The following is a 19307-nucleotide window of genomic DNA, read 5'->3' as shown; positions in this document are numbered from 1 at the left end:
TAGTTGTGCATGACGGTCTGTCCATTTGTAGATTACATGATTTCCACTGACTATCTTGAAAATCTATATATCTCAAAGTCTTCATATTTCACATACTGATTGGCCATAATTAAAACTTGAACCCTATTGATTATGGTGTCACTAGGTCCACGGTCAAGGTCACAGTTGCCTTAAATATCACAATGTTTTTTACTAATTTTCTAGAAAACTATTCCTTTAAAAGTCTTCACGTTTCACATTCTAATTGTTCATAACTTGCAGATGACCACTGTTGTTTAAGGTGTCACAAGTTCAAAGGTCAAGTTCACAGGGGCCTTAAATGACAGAATGGTTTCTGCTCATCTGAAAAACTGTTTATCACAAAGTCTTCATATTTCACTTATTGATTGGCCATAACTTAAGTAGATAACCTCTTTTGACTTTGGGGTCACTAGGTCAAAAGCCTTTAATGTCAGAATAGTTACATTTATGTGATAATATATATTTTACCTTCCAACTTGTATAACTTCTTAATGATAGCTTTCATTCATTTTCACCCCATTTTTTTTTTTAAAGTACAGGTATTGCTATAGTCGCGGCGATGTTGCCGTTCCCGTTGCCGTCCGCAAACTTGTACCTGGATATTAACTTTTGTATTTCTTGGTGTATTGTCTTCATGTTTGGCCACAACAACCCTTGGGACAAGACCTTTCAGTAGACAACACTAACCTTGACCTTCATCCATAAATGTCCTTCACCTTCAAGGTTAAAAGTACAATTTTTGCCTGTTAATGCTGTTATTGGCTGTAACTTTGTTATCATTGAATGGATTGTCTTCAAACTTGAACATAATAATCTTCAAGGATATCCCTTAAAAATAACCAGACAGACCTTGACCTTCACTCATAAATGACCTTGACTTTGAAGGCCAAATTATTGAAATTTTCATTTTTTTGGCCATTATTGGCTGTAACTTTGTTATTTTTGAATGGATTGTCTTCAAATTTGAACATAATAATCTTCAAGGATATTCCTTAAAAAGAAGCAGACAGACCTTGACCTTCACTCATTAATGACATTGACTTTGAAGTTCAAATTATTGAAATTTTCATTGTTTTGGCTGTAACTTTGCTATTATTGAAGGGATCAACTTCATATTATAACAGAACATACTTAAGGACAAGACCTTGTTGTTTATCAAACACTTGGGCCTTTTAATGACCATGTGACTCCACCACGTGCCTTCACCACGTGACTCTACCACGTGACTCTACCACATGACTACCACATGACACCACCACGTGATTTTACCACGTGACTCAAGCCCGTGACACCACCACATGACTCTACCAAGTGACACCACCACGTGACACCACCATGTGACACCACTACGTGACTTTACCACGTGACACGAACCCACCACGTGACTCAATCACGTGACTTCACCACGTGACTCCACAATATGACTATACCATGTGATAGCACCCAGGTGACACCACCATGTGCCACCACCACAAGACACCACCACATGATTCCACCACGTGATTCAACCACGTGCCACAACCACGTGACTCAACCACGTGACTTTACCAAGTGGCACCACCACGTTACTTTACCAAGTGACTCAACAAGGTGACACCACCACGTGACACCTCCACAAGACACCACTACGTGACTCCACCATTTGACCACACAGGACTCCTTTACGTGACACCACCACAAGACACCACCATGTGTCAACCGCGTGACATCACCATGTGATAATAATTGCGTGTTTCTATTTATATAATTGCATTTTTCTATTTATAGAATTTTCTTTTTAAAGAATTGCGTAATTCTATTTTTATAGACAAAACTTATGTGACAAGACAGACCAATTAATTTTATAAAAAGGAAATGTTAAGATTAAGTTCAAACATTTCTTTGTTTGCTTTTAGAGAAAGCAAAATGTCAAGCGTTGCCCCTGCCTGGCGGTGGCTCTTGTCAGGTCATATATTGGTCTTTTTTTCTCTTTCCCAAAATGTACCTGTTTATAGCATGTTTCTATATGACAAAATTATCATTAGTATGAGCCAAGGGCTAGAAAGAGGGGCATATGTGTTGTTCGACATTTCTTGTTATTTTTAAAGTTTGTCAGAACAACTCTTATACCTTTAATTAAATATCAATGGCACATAACATGTTTGAATGGTAGGTCAAGTACATGTGCATACTACATAAGTTTTCCGCTCAAACATTTTAATGCTCCCGAAGGGCGGCATATGGTAATCTCTCTGTCCTTCCATCCCTCTGTCCGGTAATCTTGTCCGCAATTTATCTCCAAAACTGCTAGGGGAAATTCAGTAAACTTCACAGTAGTGATCAGTACCATCTTTAGTTGTGCAAATCGCCAGCACGATCCTGTCAGTTGCACAAAAAGGCCGCTATAAATAGAAAAATCTTTTCCACGCTTCTCCCCAAAATTGCTTGGGGGATTTTAGTGAAACTTCACAGGAGTGATCAGTATCAATTTTCTTCTTGTGCATATCGCCTACACATTCCGGTTAGCTGCACAAAATAGCTACCAAACCTTTAAAAAGCAAAATATTGTCTGTGATTCATCTCCAAAACCACTGGAAAATTGCAGTGATACTTCACAGTAGTGATCAGAACCATCCCTTGTTGTGCAAATCGCCTGCACGTTCTGGTCAGTTGCACAAAATGGCCGTCAAAGCTATAAATAGAAAAATATTTTCCAAGATTCATTGCCAAAACTGCTTCAGGAAGATTTCAGTGAAACTTCACATGAGTGATCAGTATAAAAGTTCTTTTGGTGGATATCGCCGGCACATTCTGGTCAGCTGCACAAAATGGCCACCAAAGTGATAAATAGCAAAATATTGTCTGCAATTCATCTCCAAAACCACCAGTGATACTTCACAGTGGTGATCATTACCATCTTAGTTGTGCATATCTTAAGCAAGTTCCACTCCGCTGCACAAACTGCTACCAGAGATATGAATGAAAAGTTTATTTTCGGCTTCGCAGGTCAAATGCTAGTGGGATTTCAATAAAACTTCACAGAAGTGATCCATGCCATCCCTAGTTGTGCATATCGCCTGCCCATTCCGCTCAGCTGCTCAAAATGGCGGTCAGATCTATTAATAGTCACATTTTGTTTTAGTAAAATTTGTTTAGACTACTCCTACACTTCTAATGGAATAGAAATTTTAGGAATGATAATGCAGTCAGATGTATATTACCGGTATTTTGGCATATATTGGAGATTTTATGTAACTGCACAAGCCTTTTTTCTGTAGTTAAAAAATTCACACTCATGGTCAATGGTAGGACATGTTCGTAACAATTTTCTCAGCAACTACTTTATCATATCCTCTTGATATTTGGTATACAGCATTAACGCTTGGTCCCATACTGTGGGATTCAAATTCAGATCTGTCGCTCATTCACTTCCTGTTTACTGACATAGAAAAAATTTAAACATTTATGGTCAATGGTAGAATATTTTCGTAACATCACAGCTTCATGATATTTTGTATACAGTACCTTTTCTGTCTTTGACCTATTTTTGCTATCAATGTCTATGAATTTGGCACAACAACTCTTTGAAAAAGTCATTTAAAATGACCAGACTAAACCTTATGTGAAAACCCTAAAGACTCAGAAAAAGATTGCTTTTTGACCTCTTTGGATCAAGGTCAATGTTACTGGTAATAAAACAAGAAAATTGTTTCCAGACAATATTGTGATATAGTAATAGCCTCCTTATATGAAGGCGTGTGCTGATTTTGCGTTTGTAACCCCTTGGCACAAGGTCAGGGTCACCAAAACTAAAGATAGAAAATGATTTCCAGACAGTAACAAGAGCTTAGGAGTGAGATATTGCGATCAAACTGCATATTTAGCAAGCTTATATGAAAACAGGTTGTGGTTGCTATTAGACCCTACGGAAATAAGGTCAAGGTCACCTGATTACTAAAAATCAAAAAATGGTTTCAGGACAATAACTAGTGTTGGGAATGAGATATTGTAATTAAATTTGATATATAGCAAACAAATTAGAAGACCACAGGTGTGATTGCTTGGACTCCCTTGGGTCAAGGTCACTGTCAAAAAATATAAAAATGGTTTTCAGACAATAACTTGAGTAAGCAATGAGATATTGTAATCAAACTTGGTATAAATCATGCTTATTGGAACCCCAGGTTGTATTGGGTTTTGACTCCTCAGGTTATGGCACTAATATAAGTTCAAATTAAAATGTTTTTGGGACAGCAGTACTATGGGACAGTTACTAGAGATAGGAATGAAGTATTGTGATCAAACAGCAAGCTGATAAGTAGACCCAAGTCGGGATTGCTCTTGGACCCCCTGTGATCAAGGACGAGGTCACTGTCACTAGAAATAGAAAAAATGAGTAAATTGGTTTCTGGAAAATTGTAAAAATTTGTGTTAGACAAATGAAACATCATACATTATAGTAAAAGTTCAAATTTTGTTTCAGACCAGACTTCAGACCACTTTTCTTTTATAAATGTACTAGAGAAATCTGGTGAATGGGATAGATGCATTACAAGAGGAAGTGAGACAGCTGCAAAACAATTAATTGATAGAGAAATTTTACCATCTCAAAGAGAGTTGCACAAGGCTTGTCGTGTATTTGGAGTAGGTTCACACATACTTTCTGAAATATGCTCTATGATAAGCTATCAAATCATTAAAAAATCAGAAAATGTGATTGATGTATGGCCATCCTATCAAAATGATCATGTACTTTCAAGTAGCTATGTGTCTATTGTTTTTGTAGTAGTGGTTAAGAAAAATTCCATATTTTTGGTATCCAAATATAATTATGAATGCTACATCAAAAGTGAAAATGACAGTTCTGAAATGAAAATTGTAGCTGTTAAAGAAATGGAATCTGATCCAAGTGACATTCAATCTTCTAATGCTGTTCTGGAAAATATTAGAAAATGTGTAAACAAGAATGCTGATGATCTTCTTCAAAAACATAGTAATCTAAATGTGATTTTGCCAAGTTTGATGAAATCAGTAGGTTATACGTCAGGCAAGCATGACATTAAGATTGAACCTTGCATAGCTCTCTATGTTTCAGTAAAGGGATATATACCTCTAAATGAGACACCATTTGAAAAAGAAATTGATGGATTCCCAACAGATGTTTTGGAGGGAGAATTTGAACCATTTATAGGAGGACCAAACCATTACCATGAACATCTTAAGATGGGTGTTGCAATACATGCCAATGTTTCAATCGGAAATAAAATCTTCGGGGGAACTCTTGGAGGATTTATAAACCATTCAGTGCATGGATTATGTGGAATAACAAGTGCACATGTTGTTTGTGATAGTGCTGAATTAGCAAGGATGAAAGATGCTAAAGTCTTAAGTTTACAAAAGAAGGTTTATCAGCCTATAGATGCAGGTATAGATGAAAGCATGTCAGAGTTTGGTGAAGTTGTTCTGGCTATTTACAAAGAAGGAAGTGAGTCTGAATCTGGAATGGAGGTTGCTCTTATAGAAATAAAAAAAAGGCAACCGAAGGATGGTAGTTTTCCTGAGGCATGCAATGATAATGAAGCAGGTGAGAATATTTTAAATTATTCCAGGACAATGAATCAGTAAAAGTTTTATAAAATGACATTTCTGGTCTCTTATTCCTTCCTGATTTATATTTTAAAATCTGCTTGGCCATAATTTCTTCATGAAAACAAAAATGAAAATTGCTTATAGTCAATCGACGTGGCTTTTTATCCCACTTATTTGTCTTTAACCTAACATGTTTGGAGTCACATCACATGATAATATAACTAATACTTTCACTTACACTTTCTAGGAAAAATTAATTGCCAGCACCTGATTAATTTCAGGAAAGGAGAACAACACTTATGACCCCTAATCAAGGAAACATTTATACCTTTATTATTCAAAATGTTTGAGCTAGAGTAGTATATACAACGCTCTAAATTTATTTTAGAAAATATTGATAATTGCTACACAGTTTCTTTGTAAATATATAAAAAAAACATGTTTTGAGTTCACACAAAGTAGAAATGTTATGTTAAAAATCCTACACACTATAGATGGTCACAATATGATTGTATAGTGGCTTTAAAAAATCTGGCAGTTTTTAGCTCGACTTTTTGTCTTTTTTATACCCCCCTTCAAAGAAGAGGGGGTATATTGTTTTGCTAATGTCGGTCTGTCTGTCGGTCCATTGGTCTGTCCGTCGGTAGACCACATGGTTTCCGCTGATTATCTTGAAAAGTGTTTAACACAAAGTCTTCATATTTCGCATAGTGATTGGTCATAACTAGTAGATGATCCCTATTGATTTTGGGGTCACTAGGTCAAAGGTCAAGGTCACAGGGACCTTAAATGTCAAAACGGTTTCCGCTGATTATCTTGAAAAGTATGTATCACAATGTCTTCATATTTCACATAGTCATTGGTCATCACGAGTAGATGACCCCTATTGATTTTTGGGTCACTAGGTCAAAGGTCAAGGTCACAGGGGCCTGGAATGTCAAAATAGTTTCCGCTGATTATCTTGAAAAGTATGTATCACAAAGTCTTCATATTTCACATAGTGATTGGTCATCACTAGTAAATGACCCCTATTGATTTTAAAGTCACCAGGTCAAAGGTCAAGGTCACAGGGACCTTAAAATGTCAAAATGGTTTCTGCTGATTATCTTGAAAAGTATTTATCACAAAGTCTTCATATTTCACATAGTGATTGGTCATCACTAGTAGATGACCCCTATTGATTTTGGGGTCACTAGGTCAAAGGTCAAGGTCACAGGGGCCTGGAATGTCAAAATGGTTTCCGCTGATTATCTTGAAAAGTATGTATCACAAAGTCTTCATATTTCACATAGTGATTGGTCATCACTAGTAGATGACCCTTTTGATTTTGGGGTCACTAGGTCAAAGGTCAAGGTCACAGGGACTTTAAAATGTCAAAATGGTTTCTGCTGATTATCTTGAAAAGTATTTATCACAAAGTATTCATATTTCACACAGTGATTGGTCATAACTAGTAGATGACCCCTATAGATTAAATGATTCACTAGGTCAAAGGTCACAGGGGCCTTAAATGTCAAAATGGTTTCTGCTGATTATCTTGAAAAGTATGTATCACAAAGTCTTCATATTTCACATAGTGATTGGTCATCACTAGTAGATGACCCCTATTGATTTTGGGGTCACTAGGTCAAAGGTCAAGGTCACAGGGGCCTGGAATGTCAAAGGTGTTTCCGCTGATTATGTTGAAAAGTATGTATCACAAAGTCTTCATATTTAACAAAGTGATTGGTTATCACTAGTAGATGACCCCTATTGATTTTGGGGTCACTAGGTCAAAGGTCAAGGTCACAGGGGCCTGGAATGTCAAAGGTGTTTCCGCTGATTATGTTGAAAAGTATGTATCACAAAGTCTTCATATTTAACAAAGTGATTGGTTATCACTAGTAGATGACCCCTATTGATTTTCGGGTCACTAGGTCAAAGGTCAAGGTCACAGGGGCCTTAAATGTCAAAAGGGTTTCCGCTGATTATCTTGAAAAGTATTCATCACAAAGTCTTCATATTTCATCTAGTTATTAGTCATAAGTAGTAGATGACCTCTATTGATCAAGGGGTCATTAGGTCAAAGGTCAATGTCACATGGGCCTTAAATGTCAAAATGTTTTCCGTTGATTTTTCCATAATTGAACACTTCCCTGTACCCATTTTTGGCAATATTTCCAATCAATAACTGAAGAATGCTTAGGTCTAGGAACTTTAACCCTTTCCCCCATGAGCATATTGTGAAAAATGGCCATTTTCACTGAAAAGCCTCCTCTTACAAGTTCAAACTGCTATGAAACTATGGAAAATACTTCAATACTAATCAAACTTGGCACAAATGTTGACTGGACCATTGCCTTTGTAACGACATGCTCAGTCTTAAATTTCCTGTTACCATGGCATCGAGGGGACATCTTAAAATGGCCAAAAATCACTTTTTGCCTCGATTTTTTCATCAAAATTTATTTCAAAGTGCTGCAAATTCTCAAGGGAATGAGATAGAGTCAAAGGCTTTTCAGCGTTGGTTACACGTTACCTTATGATCGACCTGGGGACATTTTAAGCTTTTCACAAGTCCAAATTTTCTTGGGGAAAACAGAAGGGGGCACATCCCCCTGATGTATCTTTTGGATTGGGGGCGGCGCCGGAAAAGTGCTCACTTTATTTAGCAACATTTCTCAAACGAAAACATGTGTTTGGGCTCAAATAGGACATTTTTTCACTATTTCAGGCCTAAAAAAGGGGGGGTCGAAAGTGCGTTGTTTCTCGTATACATGAGGTAAAGTGTTAATAAAAAATGATGAAAAACTTTGGAATCACCCAAAATCTAGTTTTTTCCATGTTAACATGTGGTCTGTTACCTAATTTTAGTGAAAAATTGTTGTTTCGTAACATTTATAATTTTTTTAGTTAACCCTTTCCCCCATAAGCATATTGTGAAAAATGGCCATTTTCACTGAAAAGCCTCCTCTTACAAGTTCAAACTGCTATGAAACTATGAAAAATGCTTCAATATTAATCAAACTTGGCACAAATGTTGACTGGGCAATTGCCTTTGTAACGACATGCTAAGTCTTAAATTTCCTGTTACCATGGCAACGAGGGGACATCTCAAAATTACCAAAAATCACTTTTTTGCCTCTATTTTTTTCATCAAAATTTATTTCAAAGTGCTGCAAATTCTCAAGGGATTGAGATAGAGTCAAAGACTTTTCAGCGTTGGTTACACATTACCTTATGATCGACCTGGGGTCATTTTAAGCCTCTCACAAGTCCAAAATTTTCTTGGCAATGAGGGGGTCTCCGCCCCCCCTTTCAAACCCCCCAAACAGAAGAGGGCACATCCCCCTTCTGGCAACCCCCTGATGTATCTTTTGGATAGGGGGCGGCGCCGGAAAAGTGCTCACTTTTTTAAGCAACATTTCTCAAACGAAACCATGTGTTTGGGGCCCAAATAGGACATTTTTTTCACTATTTCAGGCTTAAAAAGGGGGGGGGGGGTCGAAAGTGCGTTGTTTCGCGTATATATGAGGTAAAGGGTTAAACTTTATTTGATGATTGGTCAAGACCAGTAGATGACCCCTATTGATTTTTGGGTCAAAGGTCAAGGTCACATTGACCTTGTAAGTAAAAACGGTTTCTGATCAATAACTGAAGAACACTTAGGCATAGGAACTTCAAACTTTATATGATGATTGGTCATGACCAGTAGATGACCCCTATTGATTTTGGGGTCAAGGGGTCAGTGTCAATATTGTACTTTAAGATGGTTTCTGACCAGTTACTCAACAACTCAAGTTGCCTTGGTTGATATTTTTATATTAAACTAAAAAAAATTTTGTATTCACATTTGAATGTCTTATGTAATATAACAAATTGGCTGTCATTAAAGAGGCCTACATGATTCATAAAATGTATTGGTAAGATTTGTAATAACTTAAATTGCTGAACACAACCTATGGGGTCACAATAATTATTACCTTTTTACTAGTCATGACCAGTAGATAACCCTTATTAATTTTTTATTCACTGGGTCAGAAGTCATGCATAATAACCTGATCACATGACTAATTGGCTGTCCATAGGGGGCATACATGTTTTACAAACATATCTTGTTAATATAATGCTCTACCCTTCAACTAAATTCCTTAAACGCATGTACATGTTATTATTCATTCAAAAAAAAATGTTGTCGAAAATTCTTCGTTTATGAAAATATCACAAGTGAAAACAAAAGTAGACAACTTGATTCATTAATATCAAAAGGAAAGAATAACCGATGATTTCCCGCAATTCCCGTGTCACACAGTGACAAAAACTTTTGTTTTCTTTTGGAACTGTTGCAGTGATTTAATAGGACTAGAGACATTTAAAGTTTGTTTGTTTGTTTCATTTTACGCCTTTTTCCAACAGTATTTCAGTCATATAGGCGGGTAGTTTCCTAACCATCGTTCCTGGAGAGTTACACCAGTACTAGACTACCTTCCTCTGCGCTAAACTACCAAGGCATCTCCCGGGGATCGAACCCATGCCAGAGAGGTAACTGGATTAGAAGTCATCGACTTTAACCCCTCGACCACGGAGGCGGTTAATGTTTATGAAGTTTATATAATCTGAATTATTCTTATTTCATAAGGAAGTATACAAAAAAGTTGGGCCGTTATTATATGTTTGTTTTTTTAATCGTTTTTGTGTCGCCTCTACGGAGTAGTGGCGACATATAGGGATCACTTCTCCGTCATGTGTCTGTCCGTCTGTCTGTACTGATGCAATTTCATCCAAACCTTACAAGAATGATCTGTACCAAGTCTAGTTGTGCATATTGTCAGCATTTTCCGGTTCATTGATTTTTGTCAGAGTTATTGCCCTTAAAATAATTTTCATTTTTAGCTCGACTATTCGATAAGAATAAGTAGAGCTATTGTAGTCACCCGAGCGTCGGCGTCCGCGTCGGCGTAACCACTTATGTTAAAGTTTTTGTAATAGTTCAAATATTTTCAGAATCCATTGACATATGGCTTTGAAACTTAGAACACTTGTTCACCATCATGACCTTAACCTGTAGACAGGAGGGGGTAACTCTATCAAGCATTTTGACAGAATTATGCCCCTTTCTAGCTCGACTATTCGATAAGAATAAGTAGAGCTATTGTAGTCACCTGAGCGTCGGCGTCGGCGTAACCACTTATGTTAAAGTTTTTGTAATAGTTCAAATATTTTCAAAGTCAATTGGCATATAGCTTTGAAACTTTGCACACTTGTTCACATCATGACCCTAACCTGTAGACAGGAGGAGGTAACTCTATCAAGCATTTGGCCAGAATTATGCCCCTTTTTCGACTTAGAATTTGCGTTAAAGTTTTTGTAATAGTTTAAATATTTTCAAAGTCCATTGACATATGGCTTTGAAACTTTGCACACTTGGTCACCATCATGACCCCAACATGTAGACAGGAGGTGGTAACTTTATCAAGCATTTTGACAGAATTATGCCCCTTTTTAGCTCGACTATTCGATAAGAATAAGTAGAGCTATTGTAGTCACCCGAGCGTCGGCGTCGGCGTAACCACTTATGTTAAAGTTTTTGTAATAGTTTAAATATTTTCAAAGTCCATTGACATATAGCTTTGAAACTTTGCACACTTGTTCACATCATGACCCCAACCTGTAGACAGGAGGAGGTAACTCTATCAAGCATTTGGCCAGAATTATGCCCCTTTTTCGACTTAGAATTTACGTTAAAGTTTTTGTAATAGTTTATATATTTTCAAAGTCCATTGACATATGGCTTTGAAACTTTGCACACTCGTTCACCATCATGACCCCAACATGTAGACAGGAGGTGGTAATTCTATCAAGCATTTTGACAGAATTATGCCCCTTTTTTGACTTAGAATTTACGTTAAAGTTTTTGTAATACCTCAAATATTTTCAAAATTCATTGACATAAGGCTTTGAAACATATTGAAATTTTATACTCTTCTTTGAGAGCATAATAGGACTCTCTCCAAGGCCTATAACTGTAATATGGATTTAAAGAAAAAATTTGCCTTTTTCTTAACTTAGAAAATTTTACCTTTTCAGCAAGCTTTTTTTATTATCAAGCACTAAGAATAGTCGAGCGTTGCTGTCCTACCGACAGCCCTTGTTCGACTTAGAATTTACGTTAAAGTTTTTGTAATACCTCAGATATTTTCAAAGTCCATTTGCACACTTGTTCACCATCATGACCTCAACCTGTAGACAGGAGGAGGTAACTCTTTCAAGCATTTTGACAGAATTATGCCCCTTTTTCGACTTAGAATTTATGTAAAAGTTTTTGTAATACAGTCTAACTTGCCCATGCGACCACGTGTATTAAGCGACTTTTGTCTTAAACGACCACTTTAAATTCCCCCGATCATTTTCTCTCTATATTTTTAATGTATTAAGCGACTTTTGCTTAACGCGACCAGCGACCGCTTATTAGTCACCTAATTGAGATTAATCTTTTCATTTAACGACCTCTTTTACCTGTCAAGTAATTGTGTTTTTAAAGAACGCCGCCTCGTAATGTCACAAGTGTCAACAATCAAAACACAACAAATAAATGTGTGAAAAACTCTATTTCCCAAACTGTTTAAGCGTAAGCAGTATACGCGTGACGTGTATTATCCAATAATATCGATTAAACAATGCAACGCTCTGTCCCTACTGATGTGGTGTATACGCTTCGCTCGTTGACAATTTGACTGCATTGAATTGACCTTGAACTTGATAAGCAATTAAATTAGATGTATTTTGTTTAATGCACGACAAAAAAAACATCCTCACTAATAGGGTTTTCGTGTTGGAGACAAGGAAAAGCAACGGAGAAGTTAAAAACTTCTGGAAAAAATGTCAAACATGTACGTAATGGATCAAAACTGTTTTGTCAATAAATAACAGAAAGTTATTTTTACAGATTATCGCCTTGCCTTATTTTTGAATTAGTCCCCTTTGTTTATTTTTACACTTTGAACATTGTCCGGGACATAACTCTAAATGTATAAGAGGTATCAACATGAAACTTTGTAGGCAGATAGATCTCATTGAGTACGTGTGCAGTACATAAGAATCGTAACTCTGCTTTTCCTAATTTTTTAAGTATCCCCCTTTGTTATTCCCCCGCCATGTAATGGCCGGGCCGGGGCATATAGTGTTACCCTGTTCCGTCATTCCGTCCTTCCGTCCTTCCATCCTTCCGTCCTTCCGTCCTTCCATCCTTCCGTCCTTCCGTCATTCTGTCATTCCGTCATCATCAGTTTCCGTTCATTATCTTAAGAACAGTTGCACAAATTCAACTCAAATTTGACATATGGATATGTCATGAGAAAATTCAGGTCAAGTTCGAATTTGGTCATGGTTCGATGATTTTTGGCAGAGTTATGCCCCTTTTACTTTGAAAATAATATGAAATTTCAGTTTCCGTTCATTATCTCCCCAACGGTACAACACATTCTACTCAAACTTGGCATATGGATATGTCATGAGAAAATACAGGTCAAGTTCAAATTTGGTCATGGTTCGATGATTTTTGGCAGAGTTATACCCCTTTTACTTTGAAAATAATATGAAATGTTCAGTTTCCGTTCATTATCTCCCCAACGGTACAACACATTCAACTCAAACTTGACATATGGATATATCATGAGAAAATACAGGGCAAGTTCGAATTCGGTCATGGTTCGATGATTTTTGGCAGAGTTATGCCCCTTTTACTTTGAAAATAATATGAAATTTTCAGTTTCCGTTCATTATCTCCCCAAAGGTACAACACATTCAACTCAAACTTGACATATGGATATGTCATAAAACATATACAGGTCAAGTTTGAATTTGGTCATGGTTTGATGATTTTTGGCAGAGTTATGCCCCTTTTACTTTGAAAACAATATGAAATTTTCAGTTTCCGTTCATTATCTCCCCAAAGGTACAACACATTCAACTCAAACTTGACATATGGATGCGTCAAAGAAATGCGCAGGTCAAGTTCAAATTTGGTCATGGTTCAATGATTTTTGGCAGAGTTATGCCCCTTTCACTTTGACAGTAATATGAAATTTTCAGTTTCCGTTTATTATCTCCCCAATGGTTCAACACATTTAACTCAAATTTGACATATGGATATGTTTTTGGAATGCCAAAGCCAAGTTCGAATTTGGTCATGGTTCAATGATTTTTGGCAGAGTAATGCCCCTTTCACTTTGAAAATAATATGAAATTTACAGTTTCTGTTCATTATCTACCCAACAGTGTTACATATTCAACTTAAATTTGACATATAGATATGTCAAAGGAATGGGCAGGTCAAGTTGGAATTTGGTCATGGTTTGATGATTTTTTGGCAGAGTTATGTCCCTAATTTCACTTTGAAAATAATATAGATACATCTTAGGAATAAGCAGTTTAAGTTTGAATTTGGTCGTGGTTCAATGATTTTAGACAAACTTATCTTTCCTGAATGTTTGAAAAATTTTGAACTTTCAGTTTCAGCACTCATACTTTTAGCCATTATTTTGGCTACAAATATGCAATATGCTATTTTTAAAAGGTTAAGACTGAATAATTTCAGTGCCTTGAACATTGTGTGAAAATGGTTTGTGTTAACATTGAAAAGTTTTAAGGGCTTTGAACTTAAAATGAAAAAAATAATTAATGCACCATCTGAAATTTTGGCTGCATGCGGGGGCATCCGTGGCATGATGACACATTTCTAGTTTATTTTACACTTTGAACTTTGTCTCGGACATAACTAGATCTCATTGAGTAGGTGTGCAGTGCACAAGAACTGTAACTCTGTCTTGCCTATTTTTTTAATTATTTCCCTTTGTTAGCTGGACTATTCGCAGAATAATCGAGCTAATGCAGTCACCCATCTGTCGGCGTCCCTGTGGTTAAGTTTTTGCATGTAAGCTTGTATCTCCATAACTACTGAAGGGAATGAATTGAAACTTCACACACTTGTTTCCTGTGATTATCTGAGATGATTGGCACAAGTCCCATAACTCTGATTTGCATTTTTACATAATTATGCCCCTTTTCCGACTTAGAAATTCTTGGTTAAGTTTTTGCATGTAAGCTGGTAACTCCATAACTACTATAGGGAATGGTTTGCAACTTTACACTCTTGTTCCCTGTGATTATCTAAGATGATTGGCACAAGTCCCATAACTCTGATTTGCTTTTTTACATAATTATGCCCCATTTTCGACTTAGAAATTCTTGGTTAAGTTTTTGCGTGCAATCTGGTATCTCCAGAACTACTGAAGGGAATGGATTGAAACTTCACACACTTGTTCCCTGTGATTATCTAAGATGATTGGCATAAGTTCCATAACTCTGATTTGCTTTTTTACATAATTATGCCCCTTTTAGACTTAAAAATTCTTGGTTAAGTTTTTGCGTGTAAGCTGGTATCTCCATAACTACTAAAGGGAATTGATTGAAACTTCATACAGTTGTTCCCTGTGATTATCTAAGATGATTGGGACAAGTCCCATAACTCTGATTTTCTTTTTTTACATAATTATGCCCCTTTTTCGACTTAGAAATTCTTGGGTGAGTTTTTGCGTGTAAGCTGATATCTCCATAACTACTGAAGGGAATAGATTGAAACTTCACACACTTGTTCTCTGTGATTATCTAAGATGATTGACACAAGTCCCATAACTCTGATTTGCTTTTTTACATAATTGTGCCCCTTTTTCGACTTAGAAATTATTGGTTAAGTTTTTGCGTGTAAGCTGGAATCTCCATAACTACTGAAGGGAATGAATTGAAACTTCAAACACTTGTTTTCTGTGATTATCTAAGATGAATGGCACAATTCTTTTAACTCTGATTTGCTTATTTGCATAATTATGCTCCTTTATTTGACTTAGAAATTCTTGGTTAAGTTTTTGCGTGTAAGCTGGAATCTCCATAACTACTAAAGGGAATGGATTGAAACTTCACACTCTTGTTGTCTGTGATTATCTTAGATGATTGGCACAAGTTCCATAACTCTGATTTACTTCTTTGCATAATTATGCCCCTTTTTATCCTCCCCCCCCCCCGATGGAATCGGGAGGGGGATATAGTTTTGGCGTTCTCTGCAACTACTGGCTGGAATTCAACGAAACTTTATTGGAATCATCAATACCAAGAGGAGATGCGCATATCGTCGGCTTGTTCCGGTCAGACACTTTAACTTAGAGTTATGGCCCTTAATTAGTTTTGCAGTATGCATATGGAGTAAAAATCGTTTCCGCGCTACTTCTCTGCAACTACTGGCTGGAATTCAACGAAACTTTATGGGAACCTTCAATACCAAGAGGAGATGCGCATATCGTCGGCTTGTTCCGGTCAGACACTTTAACTCAGAGTTATGGCCCTTGATTAGTTATGCAGTATCCATATAGAAAAATATTTGTTTCCTCGCTACTTCTCTGCTACTACTGGCTGGAATTCAATGAAACTTTATGGGACACTAAGAGGAGATGTGCATATAGTCGCATTGTTCCAGTCAGATTTTTATAACTCAGATTTATGGCCCTTGATTAGTTATGTAGTATGCATACATCTCATTGGCATTTCCAGATTTTACTATTTAACACAAAGTTATGGCTCTGTTATTGCCCTGAATATTTATCAAGTTAAAAGATATTACTGTTTATGCCATGATTAATATATAAGTAAAGCCTTATGTCTTCAGGTTTTGTGTTAATAATAACCAGTACTCGGAGGGGGATATAAATTCAACGAATTTGCTTGTTTGACTTAGAAATTGTAGGTAAATTTTTGCTTGTTAGATGGTATCTCCATAACTACTGAAGGGTTTGTAACTTTTCGGACAATTTTATGTGTTCATATAAGTAAGCATTATTATACTAAATGAAACACCCTTGTGACAACTTTTCGAATAGTCGAGCGTTACTGTCCTCCGACAGTTCTTGGTTTTTTTTCACACTTTGAACTTTGTGCAGGACATAACTCTAAAACTATAAGAGGTATCAACATGAAACTTTGTAGGTAGATAGATCTCATTAAGTAGGTTTGCAGGGCACAAGAACTGTAACATTGTCTTGCCTACTTTTGGAGTTATTGCCCTTTGTTCATTTCGACACTTTGAACTTTGTCCGGGACATTACTTTTAAATTATAAGAGATGACAACATGAAACTTTGTTGATAGATAGGTCTCATTGGTTAAAAGTGCAGTGCTTAAGAATCATTACTCTGCCTTGCCTTATTTTGAAGTTATTGCCCTTTGTTTATTTTTACTTTTTGACTTTTGTCCAGGACATAACTTTAAAACTATTAGATATCAACATGAAACTTTGTAGGTAGATAGATATCATTAGATAGAACTGCAATGCTTAAAGAACCTAAACAAAGCCTGGTCTAATTTTGGAGTTATTGCCCTTTATTCATTTTTGCGCCCCCAATTTAGTGGCGGGCATTTAGATTTACCCTTGTCTGTCCGTCCTTCCGTCCGTCCGTTCACTTTTATGTCGCAAGTAACTCAAAAAGTATTTTACCTAGAGTCATGAAACATTACAGGAATGTTGATCAGCATGTGTAGCTGTGCACCTGGGTATTTTTGTCTGGATATTTTTAGTATTTTAGAGTTATTGCCATTGACTTAGTAAAATTTTGCAATTTTCAACTTGTGTCGCATGTAACACAAAAACTATTTGACCTAGAGTCATGAAACTTTACAGGAATGTTGATCAGTATGTGTAGTTGTGCACCTGGATATTTTTAGCTCACCTGTCACAAAGTGACAGGGTGAGCTTTTGTGATCGCTTTTCGTCCGGCGTCCGTCCGTCGTCCGTAAACTTTTACTTTAAATGACATCTCCTCATAAACCACTCGGCCAATTTCATCCAAACTTCACAGGAATGTTTCTTTGGTGGTCACCTTTAAAAATTGGTCAAAGAATTTAATTTCATGCAAAACTCTGGTTGCCATGGCAACCGAAAGAAAAAAACTTTAAATATCTTCTTTTAAAAAACCCTAAGAGCTAGAGCTTAGATATTTGGCATGAAACATCTTCTAGTAAGTGTCTACCAAGTTTGTTCAAATAAAAGCCCTGGGGTCAAAATTGGCCCCACCCCAGGGGGTCATTGATTTTCCCTATATGCATATAGTAAAAACCTAAAAAAATCTTCTTTAAAAGAACCCAAAGAGCTAGATCTAAGATATTTAGCATGAAACATGTTCTAATGAGTGTCTACCAAGTTTGTTCAATAAAAGCCCTGGGGTCAAAATTGGCCCCGCCCTGGGGGTCATTGATTTTCCTTATATGTGTATAGCAAAAGCTTAAAAAATCTTCTTTAAAAAAACCCAAATAGCTAGAGTTTAGATATTAAGCATGAAACATCTTCTAGTAAGTGTCTACAAAGTTTGTTCAAATAAAAGACCTGGGGTCAAAATTGGCCCCTCCTCGGGGTCATTGATTTTCCTTATATTTGTATAGCAAAAACTTAAAATCTTCTTTGAAAAAACCCAAATAGCTAGAGTTTAGATATTAAGCATGAAACATCTTCTAGTAAGTGTCTACAAAGTTTGTTCAAATAAAAGCCCTGGGGTCAAAACTGGCCCAGCCCCAGGGGTGTCATTGTCATTAACTATTTGTGTTTAGTAAAAATTTTAAAAAATCTTCTTTCAAAAAGCCCAATGAGCTAGAGCTTAGATGTTTAGCATGAAACATCTTCTTATGGGTGTCTACCAAGTTTGTTCAAATAAAAGCCCTTGGGTCATGCATATAGTAGAAACTTAAAAAAATATTTTTTTTAAAGAACTCAAAGAGCTAGAGCTAAGATATTTAGCATCAAACATGTTCTAATAGGTGTCTACCAAGTTTGTTCAAATAAAAGCCGTGGGGTCAAAATTGGCCCCGCCCTGGGGGTCATTGATTTTCCTTATATTTTTATAGCAAAAACTTAAAAAATCTTCTTTAAAAAAACCCAAATAGCTAGAGTTTAGATATTAAGCATGAAACATCTTCTAGTGAGTGTCTACAAAGTTTGTTCAAATAAAAGCCCTGGTGTCAAAATTGGCCCCGCCCCTGGGTCATTGATTTTCCTTATATATGTTTAGTAAAAACTTTAAAAAATCTTCTTTGAAAAACCCAAATAGCTAGAGATTAAATATCAAGCATGAAACTTCTTCTAGTAAGTGTCTACAATGTTTGTTCAAATAAAAGCCCTAGGGTCAAAACTGGCCCAGCCCCAGGGGTGTCATTGTATTTAACTATATGTGTATAGTAAAAACTTAAAAAAAATCTTCTTTTAAAAAAACCCAATGAGCTAGAGCTTAGATGTCCAGCATGAAACATCTTCTTATTGGTGTTTACCAAGTTTGTTCAAATAAAAGCCCTTGGATTAAAATTGGCCCTGCCGGGGGTGGGGGATGGGAAGGTCATTTTTTTCATTATATGTTAGTAGTAAAAACTTAACATCATGAAGCATCTTGTAATGGGTGTCTTCCAAGTTTGTTCAAATAAAAGCCCTGGGGTTTAAACTGGCCCCGCTCCAGGGGCATATATACAGGTGAGCGACCTCAGGGCCATCATGGCCCTCTTGTTAGTATTCTTAAAGTTATTGCCCTGGACTTAGTAAAATTTTGCAATTCTCAACTTGTGTCGCATGTAACTCAAAATATTTGACCCAGAGTCATGCATCTTTACAGGAATGTTGATCAGCATATGCACCTGGGTATTTTCGTCTGGATT

General features: G+C 36.5%; 1 protein-coding gene across 1 annotated transcript in view; it reads left to right on the top strand.

The window, feature by feature from the left end:
• The window catches only part of LOC132736605 (uncharacterized), a 48146-nt gene that overhangs the window by 5244 nt on the left and 23595 nt on the right, over positions 1-19307 (top strand). Inside the window, exon 2 of the mRNA XM_060723764.1 lies at positions 4484-5584. Coding sequence (XP_060579747.1) covers positions 4484-5584 — 1101 coding nt within the window. The remainder of the gene's footprint in view (positions 1-4483; positions 5585-19307) is intronic.

This window comes from Ruditapes philippinarum, unplaced genomic scaffold (assembly GCF_026571515.1).
Source record: "Ruditapes philippinarum isolate M1 unplaced genomic scaffold, ASM2657151v2 ctg10692_1_1_1_1, whole genome shotgun sequence".
Classification (NCBI taxonomy): Eukaryota; Metazoa; Mollusca; class Bivalvia; order Venerida; family Veneridae; genus Ruditapes; species Ruditapes philippinarum.
Note: the sequence above shows the minus strand (reverse complement) of the source record. Positions and strands in the feature narration are given on the sequence as shown.